The following is a 19,193-nucleotide window of genomic DNA, read 5'->3' as shown; positions in this document are numbered from 1 at the left end:
TTGTGATCCAAAAATTAGTTTTAGTTTGATAAATGTATATATTTTATAGGTCATGGTCACGGTCCTCTCGTTGTTCATCAATTTGCCCGAGTGGGCCCAGTAACGTCTCCATCATGAGACTTCTTGTTACTGTGTTTGGCATATTGAATACATTACGGGTAGCTTGCCAGGCTTTGCTGTGCGGGCGAGATACTCTCAGTAGCTTGCCGGGCTCTTCGAGAGGGGCAAAGGAATCGAACTCAGGTCAACCATGTTGGCTGCGTGTAAAGCAAACACCCTACCCGCTGTGCTATCGCTCCAGCCCATATATTTTATAAAGACAACTAAATAGAAATAATGGATGTAATGGAAACAGGAAAATAGTTATGTCAGTTTAATAAGAACAGAAATTTACATTTTAAGTAGGTGGTAAAGCTATTAATTGTTGACTGTAAAGATTATTACTTAAAATATATTTTATTTCCTGTTATTATGGATAACATCACAATGTCACACAATTTGCTCAATTATTTTTGAAATTATTTTTGAAATTATTTTGAAATTATTTTTCCTGATTATATGTCATTTTTTAAAAGAGTTTACCCTTCTCATGAAATCTTGAGCAGTATAGTTAACTAAGCTTTAATTTAGGACTTTTATATATACAAAATGCATTGATCGCTAACAAAGATTCTTACAATAGTCTTCATATTCAGGTTAAATGTCCTTTCATTTGTATATTCTTTAAAAAATTGTCTTCAGCTTTGTTAAATATATCAGAAAATAAGGGTTTTAATGTATTTGTTTATAAATTTTATATTAAGGTCAACATGGCTTGTCAGTATTTATAACTTTATAGTTTTATGCTGGAGGTCTTCGGCTGATGGGGCTCTGCTCGGGGCGGGGAGGGAAACTCAACCCGCCCCCCTCCAAGGGGCCCCAGCGAGGACAGCCAGGCACGGGGGCAGGAGACTCTGCACTGTTCTCTTCCAGGAGCTGCTGTGTTTTATAGTCTCTGGGTCTTGGCCGTTGATGGGATTACATGGCGGGGGGGGGGGGGGGGGGGAGGAGGGATTGCTAGGTGTGACCCCTTCCTACTGGAAGATGGAGGATCTGGGTGGAGGATGCTCAGTCCCGATCCAAGCAGGCTTGGGGATTTCCAGAACCAGCCACAACCATGCTGAGACCACTCTCCACAGGCATGAAGGTACAGGCAGAGGAACAAAGTCATGTGGGTCCCGGAGCTGAGATCTCCAAGTCTGCTCGGATCGGGGCTGAGCATCCTCCACCCAGATCCTCCATCTTCCAGTAGGCAGGGGTCACACCCACCAACTGCCCCCCCGGGCGCTGTGTAGTCTCATCAATGGCCAAGACCCAGAGACTATAAAACCCAGCTCCTGGAAGTGTGCGGCCGCGCGACATCTTATTATTTCATTCTTGCTTTCGACAACCTGGCAGGCTACTGAATGTAACCTGTGCATAAGGCAGAGTCTGGCAAACTCCCCGGGGTGTACCCAATATGCCAAATGCCTGTAACAATGATGCGTCTCTTTCTCCTAACCCTGAAAGAGCCTTGAATATGGCACTTTTTAAAATCTCAGGACTAGGACAAAGGAGACATTACTGGTAACAGCTTGAGGCAATCAACAAACAACAGGACAATCGTGATTGTGAGTTTTATGCTATTGCAATCAATAATGATTTTCTGAATATGTTTTGTATTAAAATCAAAGAATATAGCTTCAGAAAAAAATAAAAAAGTGCTGCATTTTTTTTCTTAAAAATAGGCCAACTGGTTGATGGTCATATTTCAGAATCCCAACCTTGTTAAAATTGATTATTTTAGATATAATCCTATTATCTGCATAAGATGCAAGTGGAATCTGAAAAGAAAGGAATACAACAAAATTTTGTTTTGATTAAAAAACATGTTTGATTTCTATGTGAATCAATTATTTTAATAAATGTATAGAGGTTTTATGGCATCAAAGTTTCTGTAATTAATTGTCACACCTCTGGTGACAAAAATTTCATTCTTTTAAATATGAATTATAAGAAATTTTGCATAAATTCATTTGTTGAAACTTGAAACATGACTCAACAATTTAGAATTTTCAAAGGAATCATACTTTATACATTAAATATGATCTATTTTAGATGATCACTTATACATTAAAAAAAGCTTTTAAATATTTAAGCTACATTTTGTACATAGACTCAAATATAAAATGTTTTTGTACCTCCATAAGACTTCAAAGTATATTAATTGCTAAAGAATCACTGCATATTTGTTTTCAGCTGAATAATTGGTGTTTTGTTAAAATGCTACCATCTTTTGCAATACTACTCCAACCCTACCTATATGAGCTTGGTGCAGAACAGGAAAAAAATTTAGAAGTTTTATTAGCAAATTTTTCTCCACCCTCCTAACCACAATATCAGTAATTTATTGATTCGTCTATAATAAACTAATATAGTACTTCAAGTATTCAAAGTGGAGAGAAAATGACAATTTTTAAGTTTCATACAGGAGATATATCTGTTATTACTGAAACACATGAGAATTGGTTAATATGCTGTACCACATACAGATATAAAAGGATATACATACTCCAGTGTGTTTTAACAATTGTACATGTAATGGAAAACTTAAATTATTATTATTGGTATTATTTTGGCTAAAGTTGGTGGTACTCACTGTGTAACCCTGGCAGTGCTCAGGGGACCTTATGGGGTACTGGGGATTACATCTATGTTAGATGGGTTAGCTGCATGCAAAGCAAGTATCTTGCCCACCGTGCCCCAACTGAAATTATTCATGAAAGATCACTGTGTTTTAGCAATCTAAATACCAGAATGTGTAACAATTTTTCACATTAAGACAAATGTGGGCAAGGTGATTCAAAAATATGTGTAATTTGAAGCCAGCATTTATAGGTAATGAGTTGAATTTTATATTGATAAGACAAATAAATAACTTCATATAAATCCAACAGCATAAAAATACGCATGCACTGTTAAGACTGTGGAAGTTGCTGTATCACTTTCCATTCATCTCTTTCTGACACATTTGAGTGGAAAGTTTATTAATGTAATGATTCTGGGTGTAAATTGTTTGGGTGGCCAGATAATTTGAATAGGACAATATATTTTCTTTATACTTATAGGACGGACTTCAGGAAACTCTGGAAGAGCAGCCTACCGATACAGGAGGGCAGGGGGTAGTCCCACGCCCTCCTTTCCCCTGTCATGCATTTCAGAAGGCTGCTGCCATGGAGGGTGTAGCCGGGATTGCATCCATAAATGATCGTGCTGCCAGCAAAGTGGCCTTGGTCACTGATCTTGTATCCGAATTGTGGGATGCCAGGGTCCTCACAGTGTGAAAGTTCAAAACCTGTAGAAGAAAATAAATATATTTCAGGGAAAATTTAACAGAAAGATTTTAATATTTTCAATTTTATTTATTTTTTTAATCACCCTGAGATACACAGTTACAAATTTGCTCATGATTGGGTTTCAGTCATACAATGTTCCAACACCAGTCCCCTCTCTTTACCAGTGTATATTTCCAGTAACAGACGTTCCTAATTTCTCCCCCCTGCATCCAGTTGGCCTCTACCAGAGGCTTTCTCTCTCTCTCTCTCTCTCTCTCTCTCTCTCTCTCTCTCTCTCTCTCTCTCTCTCTCTCTCTGTGTCTGTTTCTGTCTGTGTCTTTCCCCCCCCCCCCCTTTGGGCATTTGCAATAAAAGTACTGAGAAGTTATCATGTGTATTCCTTTACATCTTTTTAGCACTCAATTCTTGTCCAGAGTGATGGTTTCCAAACTACCATTGTTATAGTGGTCCCTTATATCTATCCTAACTGCCCTCTCCCTGTAGCTTATGGCAAGCTTCCACCATGGACCAGTCCTACTTATCTATTAAAATTTTTAGAACATAGCTACCATGTTTTATTTTTTGTGTCTAAAATTAAAATCGCTATATGTTTCAAATGTTGCAATGATAACCCATAATCTGTGTGTTATATCACTCTTGTTATAGTGACAATCCACATTCCTACTTTAAGTACTTTATAGTTAAAATATTTGGATGAGAATTTAATCATAAAATGATTTAAAATTCAGACAAAATATGGAAAGCCATGAATGCTCATGTAACAAAATGTCAGCTGCAAATATAAACAGAATTTTTTAATAAAAGAAAGTGAAATAATCTCATCAAAATATAACTATCACTAGCTAATATCACATAGGTCTACTTGCAGTGTTGTGAAATTTTATATATTGCCTTCTCCAGAGATGGATGGCTTTCAAATACTTTCTCAGAGTAAAATATACAAAAGCTGAGAATACCCTACAATGTTATCATTCTCAATAAGAAAATATTTAAGTGCAATAGTGTTATCTTATTGAGAATGATAACATTGTAGGGTACTCTCAGCGTTTGTATATTTTACTCTGATAAGTTGGTGCTTTCTCAATTAATTTTGCTGGAAATTTGGTACCCTGGTCTTAGAGCAATCTTTGTGAAGTTTATTTATTACTTTAGGTGTAGTGAGAAAATTTCAGTGATCTCAATCCTAAAGGAGTTTTAGGATTACATTTCAAGGTCAAGGGAGAATAAAGTTTAGGAGCTAACAGACATCGTAGATTTTAAAAAAACAGGAGCCATAAGATGTAAATTTGAGCCTTTAAGCAACATATTAATATTCCAATGTTTAAATGAAAATCTAAGATCCCATCTGCCAAATCTCCAAGAAATAAAACGTATTCTACTTTGCATCTCACTGTTATAGGTATAAGGGCTAGGTCAAAGTATGGCTGGAGCGATAGCACAGCGGTAGGGTATTTGCCTTGCACGCAGCCAACATGGCCGACCCGAGTTCGATTCCTCTGCCCCTCTCGGAGAGCCCGGCAAGCTACCGAGAGTATCTCGCCCGCACGGCAGAGCCTGGCAAGCTCCCCGTGACGTATTCGATATGCCAAACACAGTAACAACAAACTCTTCAATGGAGATGTTACTGGGCCTGCTCGAGCAAATCAATGATCAGCGGGAGGGCCTTTACTTTTACTTTTACTTTATTATTACTGATGCCCTCTGATATCATTATGACTATATTACTTAAACAATAACTAATTGGCGTGGATTCCAAAGATTTTGTGTTCTTATTCAGGAATGAAACTTAGTAAAAATATAATAAAGACAAATAAAATATAATGAAGACAGCACTAAAAATTTAATTTAAAATAAGAATTCACTTCTAGGATCCAAAAGTAACTAGAAAAATGTGTAATTTAAAACAAACATGACACTAGGAATCAAAATCTGAGCTATGAAACTGTTCTGTCTTTGATGTTCAAAAAATACAGCAGTTAAGAAAAAGCATGAATAAAAAAATCTTTGATTTCAAGACATATAATATTGGATAAATTTAAACTTGTGCGTATCTTAAATAATGATAATGAAAAGGGAATTGCATCTTGTTCATAGCATAGATTTTTAGTAAAATGAAGCTAGATTTAAAGTGTAAAGTAAGTTTAAATACTGAAAGCAAAAGCAAAATGAAAGCAAAATTATGTATTTTTCATTGCTATTAAATTACTCATTTCTATCACAGATTTTCAGAACAATCTTAATGTAGTATTTAGAACTGACCTTATTCAACAAAGGGGCTATTCCTAATATTTGAAAGCTATCTTAATCAGCATCCTTGTATTAACTTGTAATAACTTAAAGAACAAACTAACTAGAACTGACCTTATTCAACAAAGGGGCTATTCCTAATATTTGAAAGCTATCTTAATCAGCATCCTTGTATTAACTTGTAAGGTTACTTTGCATTTTTAAATTCAATTGTAATATTTGTAGCTTTCCTTTGTTTTCCTATAGGTTTGAATTAATTTATCCCTCTTTTCCAAAGTTGCCTTTCCAGCACAAATCTTGGCACATATCAGATGTCCAATAACATCATGAATACATACAAAATCTAGAGTTAATTATCTCTAGGAGATATTAAAAAAAGAACAAACTAACTAAAATTTCTAATGACTAATAGAATTTATGAGACAACTGCAAAAAACATCCTGGGGGAAATTCTGGTGCATATCAATTTGTGACAGTCTCATTTGGTGAAAATATGTTAAAATAAAGCAAATGCAAACAACTTCAGACACAAATCATATAAGTGACTTTAAGTTCTTAACTACAAGCAACCTGGCCCAAGCAAGTCAGCCTTTCAAACACAGAACTAGAAATAACAAAAGAAGCAACTTTAGTTTTTAGGATAGATTATTTGGCATGGCTATGCATACTTAATAGTGCATTGAAAGTGTCCCTGTTCAAAATGACAAGTTCCAATTCTTTCTTCCAGACATAATTTTCACTTTATCATCCAAGATGCATCCAATTTTGAGTTTTACCATGTATCATTTTTCAAAATAAAAATGGAAATCAAGCTCTTTTCAAGGTTTATTACCAAACTCATCCTTCCTTAATTTAAATGTTCTTTAAATGTGGTGGGCAATAGCTGGTGATGAGGTAAAATGGAGACAGTTTTTGTACATTACGAAAATTTATGACATTCTGCATTGTAAATTAAAATACACATGGACAATAGTATATAAGCTACAAGGCACAACATAATTTAGACCAATTTGCTGGAATTATTGTTGCTTTTCATAAATATTCAGAACTGTCTTATCTTTACAGAAACATTCAGCTGCCAGTCTTTTTATTGAAAAACTCAAGTACTTGAAACTCGCAATTCAATAAAGATGCATAAAAAACCCACATTTACTCTAAGTATTCACCATTTCTTGTGAAATCTGATATTCTAATGGAACAAAATGATGGTTAAAGATTTCTAGCACAGATGAACCTAAATCTTCATTACCTAAATTTTGTGGACATGCTAAATAACTAGCAGATCTAATTTCTTTTTTGCTACATGGATGTTTTCTTTAAGGATTTCTAAATAACTATTGTTTAAAACCTCCAAAGGGTGCAAAAGATGATAGCCAACTGTCCATTTAACTCTATCAGATCCGTGAGTCATATTGTTTCAGATTAATATTATTTCAAATTAGTATTAAAGTTAACATTTATATTAACTTATCCATTTTCACACTAATATTTTCTGTTGAATACTTAAAATTGAGTATTTTCCCCAACTATTTCTGATCTTTCCTAAATTTTTTTTTGATTTTTGTCTATACATTAATCAAAATATGTTTTTCAAATATTTAAACACTTTCTGAATTATAAAATTATTTCAATCTTTGGAAATTGGAGTCCAGAAATATAATACAGTGGGTAAGGTACATGCCTTGTAAACTGCTGACCCAGATTTGATATCCAGCACCCCTTCTCGCTCCCCTAAGCATACCAGGATTGATCCTTGAGCACAAAGCTAGGAGTAATTCCTGAACACAACTGGATATGTTCAAAAACAAAACAAAACAATATTTGGAGGCTTTATTACCACACACTGTGCTTTTATCTTTATAATGCAGTACACACTTTTATTTTTCTTTGTGATTTTTATTGTAATTTCTCTGTGCTATTTTATTTGAAGCAACCTATAAAGTTGATTATTCTGTTTGTTACAAGGATTTATGTTATTTCCAATCACTCATTCCTATAAAAAATATGAACTTCTATTGATTTGCTTTTCTTTTGGACCACATTTTGAGAGTCTGAGTTTATTCCAAGCTCTACATTCTGGGATAAAACTCAGATTGGATAAATGAGAGGCAACTTTTCTAAGCCCATATATTAACTGTCTATCCAGGCCTCCCAAATTATAACTCTCTGTCTCCTTCAGCCCATGAGAAAGTACCTCTGTAGGGCTTGTATGATGCTAAAGTTAATTTTGTCCTCAATGTTCATCAAACTCTGCAAATATGCTGCTTAATTTCTGCTTTGGTGAACTGATAAATACTTGGATCCCCTCCTCCATATAATTTCTAGTAATTGCTTCTGTGGGAAACTGTCTCTTCCACACAGGATGGTATCGTATCTTGTCAGAAAAATAGTATGGAAAAAATAAGGCATGCAGTTTAGAAATCCTTCTGAAAACTAACTTTTTGAATATAAGGAGTATTTCCAATGTCTTTGAAAAAAGGAGGTCCTGGCATGCTTTGTTTTTCTAAAATGCATTTAAATATAAAAGTGCATTAAATTTTCTAATTTTTTTAGGAATCGATTATAAAGGGTGTTAATTTCATGTTCTAAAAGTTCTTTTAAATTGCTAACTAAAAAGAAAATGTATTGCTAATATCCTTTTTTGATAAAAATCTGTAGCTTTACTAAAGCTTTATTTTAATTGATATTTAATTGATGTACATTATGTTCATTTGCAAAGCATCATAATTTAATGTTTTCATAGACTATGAAATGTTCAGCAAAATAACATTTAATTACTATACACCAACATATAGAGTATTATTTTTTGTGATGCACACTTTAAAATATAATATTTTAACATAATATATAACATTTTTTAATCTGGTAACTAGAACATAAATTGCATTCCCAGTACTTACTGTATAATTGAAAGTTTGTAAAGTTTTACCACCTGCACCCATTTCAAGTGACAAATGATTAAATTATTCTATCAGAATAAAAATCACTACAGAATTATTTAATGCACGTAAAGGTAAAGGTAAAGGCCCTCCCGTTGATCGTCGATTTGCTCGAGCGGGCCCAGTAACGTCTCCATTGGAGACTTTGTTGTTACTGTGTCTGGCATATCTAATACTCTCGGTAGCTTGCCGGGCTCTCCGAGAGGGGCGGAGGAATCGAGCTCGGATTGGCCATGTTGGCCGCTTGTAAGGCGAATGCCCTACCCGCTGTGCTATCATAATCTTAAGAATTATACATAACATTAAGTAACTAGGTTGCATATAAGTATAACCATTAAGAATAATCCTTTAGAATGCTTTAAATTAAAGTAAAACAAATCAGAATGACAAATTTGCCACACACTAAAATTCACAAGTATAAAATAAATAAACAATGACTGCACATGCCAGCTATATAATCCTTTTAGATTCAGACATAATGATTATCAAATTGGAAATACAGAGGGAAAAACAAGTTGACAAACAATTTTACTTCCCTTTTTTCTCTCCCATCAAGTTCATCAATCAAAATCAAAGGCTTATTTCTTACTAATCAAATGATATTAAATAAATCACAATTTCAAACCACATCTTTGAACAAAAATTTGAATGGCAAAATTTAGGATTTTGAGTTTATAGAAACTAAAATTTTAAACATTTAAATTCTAAGAATAAAGTTGTTTATAAAATATTTTGCTTACAGACCTTCCTAAATCTTAAACCGTTGGGCATGAAACTATAAGTAACATGATCAAATTGCTAACTTATGTTTTATACATCAAAAATTTTACATCAATTTGCAATAGTGATATTTAGTTTTTCTGAAATATTAATTTTCAACCATTATTCATTTGGTTTCATTCCCAAAACACAGTAATATCTAGAAATTATAAACCTATATCTATACATAGTTATATCTATAAATGCAGTTTACCTCATTTCAACAAATTAGTACCTAAAAAACTTACTAAATTTAAAATCGCATATATTTTAAGTTCTTCAAATTGTCATTTAATAATTATACTATATTAACTGTTAATAGAGCTGGAGTGATAGCACAGCTGGTAGGGCCTTTGCCTTGTACATGGCCTACCCATGTTTGATTCCTCCATTCCTCTAGGAGAGCCCCAATAGTATTTCACCCACGGGGCGAAGCCTGGCAAGCTATCTGTGACATATCCGATATGCCAAAAATGGTAACAACGAGTCTCACAATGGAGATGTTACTGGTGCCTGCTTCAGCAAATCAATGGACTACAGGAGGACAATGCTACAGTGCAACTGTTACTAATTTTATGAATGAAGAGTAGAATATCATTTTAGCTTAATTTGATGTTTTGATTTCCATTTGGCGTTATTTGTTTTACTTAGAGTTTACTGAAGTTTCCTCTTTCATGAAATTTTCTTATATTCATGCTCTGTTAATGTATTTTTGCCTACTAAATTGTAGGATTCCTTTGTATAGAGTATGTTGCCCTGTTTCATAATTGTGTGTACATATAGAAAGTCTAAAGTACCTGGTATTTTTAACCTTTTGTGGTGTGAGTACTTTTTAAAATTGGTGTAATAAGTGGGGAATTGTTTAGGAAAATAATCCATTTCATTTAACTTGTTCAAAATTAGAGGTAAAGTACAACATACACAGGTGGTAACAAAGTCAGAAGACCACTGTTGGATTTCTGGAAATGTGAGCATCAGGGAAATGACCTCCATATACAAGAACCTGCTGCTCTATGCTCCCCACTGCAAAGGTTGGAAGAGAACAGCAGCTTTTCCATCATCCTGCTTTTTAGTTGGCATAGGCTACTTCCTTTACCATGGAATCTAAATACAGATTTTCATCAACAAGAATCTAGGCAACATACCTACCAGAACTTTAGTCTCTATATTCCTGGAAAATACTTACAAGAACAGGAATGCTCCTGATAATGACAAAATTGTATTTACAGATTTTTTTTAAATCCCTGTCTCTGTACTCAGGAATTACTCCTGGGGGTGCTTAGAGGACCACGTGGGATTCTGGGAATAGAACCCATGTCGGCTGCAAGCAAGCAAACGCCCTACCCACTGCATCATCACTCCGGCCCCATGTTTACAGATTTTACTTTAAAAAGCTTTCTCATTTAAAGACTAGCTGTATAGCCCACGTAATTTTTTCATAAATATTTTAGAGTTTTGATACTCAAATTTCAGTCTGACAGAAATAAATTTCACGAGAGGAGCAAACTAGCAGGTCTTTAGGGATTCGGGTTCAAAATCCACAAGCCCATTTAGGATAGGAATGAAAGTAGTGAAATGATAAAAGCTATTCTGCTACCATAGTATGAAGAAATCACATATAGGACCAGAGACATAGCTACAGCATTTAGGGTTTTTTTGCCTTGAACAAGGGTCGACCAGGGTTTGATCCCCAGCATCTCATATGAAGCCCTGAGAAAACCAGGGTTAATTCCTGAGTACACAGCCAGGAGTAACTCCTGAGCATCACTGAGTGTGACTCCTCCCCCACAAAAAAAGCCATTATAATATTAACTAGTAAATGGTAGTCAATACACATTTATTATTTTAACTACATAATTTTTATAATGATGTGTTAGTCATCATGTTTTTAGTTAGCACCATTAGCACTGTCTTCCCTTTGTTCATGGATTTGCTTGAATGGGCACCAGTAGTGTTTCCTTTGTGAGACTTGTTACTGTTTTTGGCATATAGAATATGTCACGGGAAGCCTGCCAGGCTTTGTTATGGGTCAGGATACTTCAGTAGCTTGCCAGCTCTCTGAGAGGGGCGGAGGAATTGAACCTGGGTTGGCTGCATGCAAGGCAAACGCCCTACCCACTGTGCTATCACTGCAGCCCCATGTTTTTAGTATTTTGAATAATGTAAAGATTTAAAGAATAAAGGAAATTTGAGATGTAGTTGTTAAGTGCTTCATATGATATAGTCTTACATGAAGTAATTTTGTTACTCCCTTGTAATTTACTTATTTTCCACTTGCATTTGCATTAAATAAATTATATAGTAAGAATAAAATTAGAGTTAATAGCACACTGTATTTTTTTCTATGGTTAACATTGCCAACAGCGTGCCAATAACCAAATTAAAGAGTTTAAATATGGCAATTTATTTTATATTAACAAAGCCATTATACAAGAGAAGACATTATAAATTAGCTACTTCCCATTTTTATTTTGAGTGTAAATTTTGAAAATACCAGGTTCTATGGAAAAGCCTAGAAAGTTCAAATAAGTTTTAACATTTCTCTTGGGGTTACAGACTTTCCTCTAATAAAACTTTTAATAAATTAAATGTGCATGTAATAAAAACAAAATGCCTGAAACCAGGGGTACTGTCTAGTGATTAGGGATAAAGAATATATAGACCAAACTTTAAAAAGATAATGCTACAAACCATTTGCAATATGTAATTTAGCTCTTTAGCAAAATGTTGTTTAAAATATCTCATTCTCTGTTCTACTGAATAAGGGTAACTATAAATGGAGGAGAAATTTGAAGTGAAAATATCATCATGTACTAAATTTTAGGGACTTCAAGAACAAAATTAACGACACTAAAACTAAAACATTCCCTGATATTAAATGTGATTAAGAGAAATTAATAAAGATCCTCAGGTAGAAATTAGCAAATGGTCTTTTCAGAAGAATTGTATTAACATTTTGAAAATTATGCTTTATAACATAAATAACTGAAAGATCAGATATGACATTTTCAACATAATTTCTAAATGTTATTGGAGGTAAAAATGGCATAATGCTCAAAGAAAGGAGGCAGAAAACTTCAATATCCATATCTGCAATTAATAAATTTCTATGTGATGCCAGACAAATTATAGAACATATTTATACATTATTTTTCCTACTCGTTTCACTGTGGATAATTGCACTTTCCTCTTAGGTTTTTATCAATACCTCATAGGTAGTAAATAAATGATAGCTATTTTCACTGTTATATTTAATGTTGCTGAAGGTCTTTGTGGATCTTTCAAACAAAATTTATGTTTTTCACTACAGCTCTCCTTGCACATGTCTGGCTTCTAACTTTATTTCAGATTTGGCCCATTCCTCTTGATCACATAACTCCAGTCATGCAACTCAAGCACAGCTTTCCTTTAAGTCCTTCAAATTGTAGATTTACCACCTAGAATGGTCTATCAATCAGGTGTCTACCTGGAATTCCCAAGTTAATATCTGTATATTAACTCAGTAACATCTATGTCACGGTCTCCCCAAACAAACTACTTTTTCCCATAGTTTGTAGTTCCTTTCTCATATTCCTTATAATCTCTCATGCTTATAAATGCATAATCCTTACATTTCATGCATCTTTATTTTGCTCTAATAAATGAGACTGCTAATTCTCTAAGAATCAATTTTTGTTGAATGATTTCAAATTAATCAAACAGAAAAGTAATCATCTCAGTTTTATAGGTGCCTTTTTTTAGACAATGTTCTACAGAGTTGAAATTAAAGAAATATGCTATTTTAGTATGGATTATTTCTCACTGATATAATTGTCAATTTACATTATGCAATTAATAAAAATTATTTAGTTCATATAGCAATTGATGTAATTCACTTGTGGATCTGTTTTTGAACTTTTCCCTACTAATCAGAACAGGTTAATTGAGAATAGAAAAGCAAAAATAATGATTTGTTCTAATAATTATTATAGCTGTAACTCTCCATACTATAGGCCTGAGCTATCTTTTCAATGAATTGACCGAATTGTTAAAGAAAATGAAAGCAAGCATGAACACATGGAACTACATCGCACTTAAAAGTAATTACATTGTAAATGAAAACACATTTGGGGACCAGGTAGAGAACTCAAAGGCTTATATACATACTTTCCATAAGGAAGTTTGTGTTTCATCCTAGCACCATATGGTTCTGGCCCCTAATCACTGGAGAAAGTGACCCAAACTGCTAAACAGGGAACCGTCCTCAAGTACTGATGGCCCCAAGTTAAAACTAAGAAAGGCTAACGTACAAAAGTAACTTACAAAACGGAAGATTATACTTGCACATTGTCATCTACTAGAAAAACAGTTAATCTCCAAGATATATTAAGCCCTCAATTTATTAAGAATAGCAGCAAGAAATTACCCTATGGAAAACACAAGACATGGATGGATACTTCTGCAAGAAAACATTCAAATAGGGATATTAAATAATGCTTGCCATTACTGATTATAAGGGAAATGCAAATCAAAATAACAATGAGATAAAAACCATAAAAATCTCCTCATGCCAGGTGAGATGGCCTAAATCTAAAAGGACGGAAGCAAGAAAACTAGTGGTAGTGAGGATGCCTTGGAAAATGGAAACTCATTCACTGGTAATGGAGATGGAATTTGATTCAGCTACTATGGAAAAGAGCATGACAATCTTTAAAAATTAAAAGTAGAACTCCTGCTCTGTGATTTCACCTCTGGGAATTTATCCCAAGAACTCTAACTTATCAATGCAAACTTGTTCATCACAAAACTATTTACTAGGGCCAAAGCATGAAAATGACACAAATGTCCAAGGATATTTGTGCAGATAATGTAATTTTGTGCAGACAATGTAATTTTGGCATATATACAAAAGAGGTCACCTTGTATTTTGCTACAACATGCATAGAGTTAGAGAGGATTATACTAAGTAAAATAAGCCAGGAGGAAATGGATAAACACCAGATGATATGTCTCATATGTGATAAATAAAGAAACTAAGCTAGGAGATGTATAGTTGCCAATGATAACAGAACCTTAAAATTTGACTACAGAACTGAGATTATCAAACATTCAGAAAGGAGACCTGTGGGAGTGGAGGGGGAAAAGGGTAACTAGAAGTAATATAAACTCAGTGGCAGAGGGTCTTCAGAACTTTGGGGGTGGAGGTAGTTTAGTAACTATATCCGATAAATACGAAAATCAATAGGATTTTATTCATCTTTATTCCAATACAAAAAAGTTGAAAAAAATGGTAAAAATGTAATACATAATTTTAAAGAGATAGTATAGGGGTTAAGGAACTTGCTTTGCCTGAGAAAACTAATAGTTAAAAACATTCAAGACATTAAAATGCTATAGAGATCTTATCAGGGTTAAGGCACTTCCTTCACATGAAGTTAACTCTGCTTCAATTCATGGCACTGCACATGGTCCCCAAAGCACCATCAGGAGCCAATCCTGAACGAAGAGCCAGGAGTGAGCCCTGGACACTAATGACCATGCCCTGCACATCTCCCAGTTATACTCAAAGGACACGTAAACAAGTAGTGCAAAGTCATATATTTCTTAATTTCTATATGCCTTGAATATTTAAATGTTGGGCATTTCAACTGTGAAATGGCAGCAGTTAGAACACTGAAGTTCATGGAATTTAGAACCGAATAAAATTATAAACTGGAAATTGATGAGCAAATCTTGGCTAACACTTCACCGGGTGAACTGCCGTTATTTAAATATTTCTCACCATTAGTCTTTGACACTTCCTTTTCCCAATACTTACTCGTATAGACAAGTTGGAAGCCTTCGTCCGATCCTTCCGCATCGGAATTGAATTCCAGCCAAAGTTGATTTGAAGTACTGCTGAGCGTCAAGCCTCTCATTGATGCTCCGGTAAAAGCACCTAATAAGTGAGTCGTTTTATCTTTCCCATCATAAATCTGAAAATATGTTTAAAATCAAACTGTTAGGGTGACACTGACAACTAATTCAAAGAAAATATTTCTATCTATAAAAATAAAAAAAATTATAAGCCCTCTTAAAAACAGCTCAGTACACATATCCCATGAATGATATTATACAGTAAGTCTTACACACAAACTAGGTTAAGAAAGTTAGGATCCAAGTAATACTTAAAAAGTTCCAAACTCAAATGTTCTATGTAATATATACACTCATAATATAGCATTTGCTATATTTTATTATGACAAAATCAGTTATTGTCATGGGAGACAACTTGAAATTGAGACTATCTACAAAAAGTTTGGTTTTCCAGGCTAGTTAGCTCTTTGTCAAATATAAAAGGACTAAATACCTGCCATTCTAGTTTAGACTGGAAAATGACCTGAGTTAATTTCTGATACACTAGACCCTCTTAGATCTGAGATGTCAATCACTGTTTTTATAAATGTTTATCCACACTCATATAAAATAAACTTTTTGTTAAAACTCTATGATTTATCCAGGTCTTTAATTTTACTTAGTTATATTAACTACTAATACTTTTATATAATTTAGCTTAAATTATATAGAAGTATTAGTTGTTAGTAAGAATTTATTTGTCGTCTCTGGAAAGAAAGATGGCGGCCGCACGGGAGTCTTGTGGAAAGCGGGTTTGAGCCGGGCTCGGGGGAGCGGCGGGGACCTCATGGGAAGGGGGGCTTTGTGGGCCGTCCCCCACGCCCCACCAAGGTCGCCAGCTGCCCCCCACGAGCGGCTCTCCGGCACGGCCACGGCCCCGGAGGCACAAGGACTTAGCACAGAGAACCAGCCGCTTGGAGCAGAAAAGCAAATGGACTTGTGTTGATCCGCGCCACCAAGCCTGCCCGGAGGGGGAAGGGCGTTGACCAGCCCGCCCGCTCCTCTCTGGAAAGAAAGATGGCGGCCGCACGGGAGCCTTGTGGAAAGCGGGTTTGAGCCGGGCTCGGGGGAGCGGCGGGGACCTCATGGGAAGGGGGGCTTTGTGGGCCGTCCCCCACGCCCCACCAAGGTCGCCAGCTGCCCCCCACGAGCGGCTCTCCGGCACGGCCACGGCCCCGGAGGCACAAGGACTTAGCACAGAGAACCAGCCGCTTGGAGCAGAAAAGCAAATGGACTTGTGTTGATCCGCGCCACCAAGCCTGCCCGGAGGGGGAAGGGCGTTGACCAGCCCGCCCGCTCCTCTCTGGAAAGAAAGATGGCGGCCGCACGGGAGCCTTGTGGAAAGCGGGTTTGAGCCGGGCTCGGGGGAGCGGCGGGGACCTCATGGGAAGGGGGGCTTTGTGGGCCGTCCCCCACGCCCCACCAAGGTCGCCAGCTGCCCCCCACGAGCGGCTCTCCGGCACGGCCACGGCCCCGGAGGCACAAGGACTTAGCACAGAGAACCAGCCGCTTGGAGCAGAAAAGCAAATGGACTTGTGTTGATCCGCGCCACCAAGCCTGCCCGGAGGGGGAAGGGCGTTGACCAGCCCGCCCGCTCCTCTCTGGAAAGAAAGATGGCGGCCGCACGGGAGCCTTGTGGAAAGCGGGTTTGAGCCGGGCTCGGGGGAGCGGCGGGGACCTCATGGGAAGGGGGGCTTTGTGGGCCGTCCCCCACGCCCCACCAAGGTCGCCAGCTGCCCCCCACGAGCGGCTCTCCGGCACGGCCACGGCCCCGGAGGCACAAGGACTTAGCACAGAGAACCAGCCGCTTGGAGCAGAAAAGCAAATGGACTTGTGTTGATCCGCGCCACCAAGCCTGCCCGGAGGGGGAAGGGCGTTGACCAGCCCGCCCGCTCCTCTCTGGAAAGAAAGATGGCGGCCGCACGGGAGCCTTGTGGAAAGCGGGTTTGAGCCGGGCTCGGGGGAGCGGCGGGGACCTCATGGGAAGGGGGGCTTTGTGGGCCGTCCCCCACGCCCCACCAAGGTCGCCAGCTGCCCCCCACGAGCGGCTCTCCGGCACGGCCACGGCCCCGGAGGCACAAGGACTTAGCACAGAGAACCAGCCGCTTGGAGCAGAAAAGCAAATGGACTTGTGTTGATCCACGCCACCAAGCCTGCCCGGAGGGGGAAGGGCGTTGACCAGCCCGCCCGCTCCTCTCTGGAAAGAAAGATGGCGGCCGCACGGGAGCCTTGTGGAAAGCGGGTTTGAGCCGGGCTCGGGGGAGCGGCGGGGACCTCATGGGAAGGGGGGCTTTGTGGGCCGTCCCCCACACCCCACCAAGGTCGCCAGCTGCCCCCCACGAGCGGCTCTCCGGCACGGCCACGACTCCAGGACACAGAAACCAATCTCTTAACTAGCTAACTTTTAATAGAAATTCTTCCAGGGTCAATAAGTAAAATAGCAGAAATTCAAAACCGCGCGGCCGCTATTGCGGCCGCGCGACCTCATTTTATTCTTAAACCAAGTTGTAGAAAGCAAATCATTTCACAACGCTGTTTCAGCATGTCTGATTGGGGGGGGGGGGGTGGGTCGTAAGCTCTAAACAATAGTTGTGCATCTTCTATCGAAATAATCTATCTAGTCAAAGTAGATAGAGTATTAACTAGAACTCATCTGCCTCACAATAATTGGGAGGGGTGGGAGGTGGGGGTCTATTGGGGTTCGGGGTTAAAAATGAGTATTGGTAAAGGGAAATGTGTTCGGTATCTACATGACTGAGACCTAAATCCGAAAGCTCTGTAACTTTTCCCACAGTGATTCAATAAATAAATAAATTATATAAAAAAAAAAAAAAAGAATTTATTTGTCTTCAGTAAAACTGAATCAGTGCTGGTTTGTTTCCTGCGGGGAGGCAATTTTTGATTAAGCATATAAAATTTAACTTTTTTCATTTAATTTTTTTCTTAAGATTTACTAATTTCATGAAAAAATTTTACAATCACCACAGATAAAGTCACTAGGAAAAACAGTCCTTTCTGCAGGGACTGTGCCCTCACCCCCACCCCTCACCCCTGGCATTCTTTGCTCTATTCTTACATTTCTTTGTCTTTTCTTGAGGTCTTTTCCTAATTGGACCAGGTTTTGCCAATCTTTGTTGGGGTACATTTTCCTCTGCATAATCCAAGTAATTAAAAATCATGCCCAAATCAGTTGTCTTACTACCACCAACGTGTGTTTTAAAATCTTAGTACAAAGTTAATTATTTCTTGAGTAGTCTTGCCATTTTAATACGTTTTTCTCAAATTTCTGTCCTAAGTATTGTGACTGTTACAAATCAAAAACTTTGGTGCCTTTTTTTTCCTGTTGAAGTTGTCATTGGTTATGAACTTTGTAGTCAAGATAGTTGTTGTATGGTTTATGACAGTGTGTAACTTCAAACAACCAAGGAAGTAAAGAACTCATTTCTTAAGAATAGTAGTAATTAGAGAAAATTTAAAGGCAAGGATAAAAGTAGTCATTTCATATCAAATGAAGAATTTTTATTTTTACTTATAAATTGATAAGATGAAGGACATTGAGGATTTTTATAGTATCCGCAATACTTTTGGGGACTTAAATTTATTGAAAGGTTTAATTAATCTAGTGGTATCCTTATAATACAATAACTGTTACTTTTTATAGGTTTTTAAAAGTTTTTAAAAAAACTTTTGCAATAGAAAATGGCCTGAGTTAATTTCTGATACACTAGACCCTCTTAGATCTGAGATGTCAATCACTGTTTTAATAAATGTTTATCCACACTCAAAACTATTGATGTTCTAATTACATAATAAATGTATGATAAGGAGCAATAATTTGCAGTGTAACACTGTCCTCCCATTGTTCATCAATTTGCTCGAGCGGGCCCAGTAATGTCTCCATTGGAGACTTTGTTGTTACTGTGTTTGGCATATCGAATACGTCACGGGTAGCCTGCCAGGCTTTGCTGTACGGGCAAAATACTCTCGGTAGCTTGCCGGG

The 19,193-nt window shown here is 37.0% G+C and overlaps 1 protein-coding gene across 2 annotated transcripts in view; it reads right to left on the bottom strand.

Moving 5' to 3' along the window:
- The window catches only part of CSMD3 (CUB and Sushi multiple domains 3), a 1,250,820-nt gene that overhangs the window by 353,832 nt on the left and 877,795 nt on the right, over positions 1-19,193 (bottom strand). For both annotated transcript variants that reach the window (XM_056128239.1, XM_056128292.1), the window contains 2 exons: positions 15,117-15,273; positions 3,182-3,373 (listed from right to left, as the gene is read on the bottom strand). In XM_056128239.1, coding sequence (XP_055984214.1) covers positions 3,182-3,373; positions 15,117-15,273 — 349 coding nt within the window. The remainder of the gene's footprint in view (positions 1-3,181; positions 3,374-15,116; positions 15,274-19,193) is intronic.

Source organism: Sorex fumeus, unplaced genomic scaffold (assembly GCF_029834395.1).
Source record: "Sorex fumeus unplaced genomic scaffold, SorFum_2.1 ptg000002l, whole genome shotgun sequence".
Lineage (NCBI taxonomy): Eukaryota > Metazoa > Chordata > Mammalia > Eulipotyphla > Soricidae > Sorex > Sorex fumeus.
This window is presented reverse-complemented; position numbering and strand designations above follow the sequence as displayed.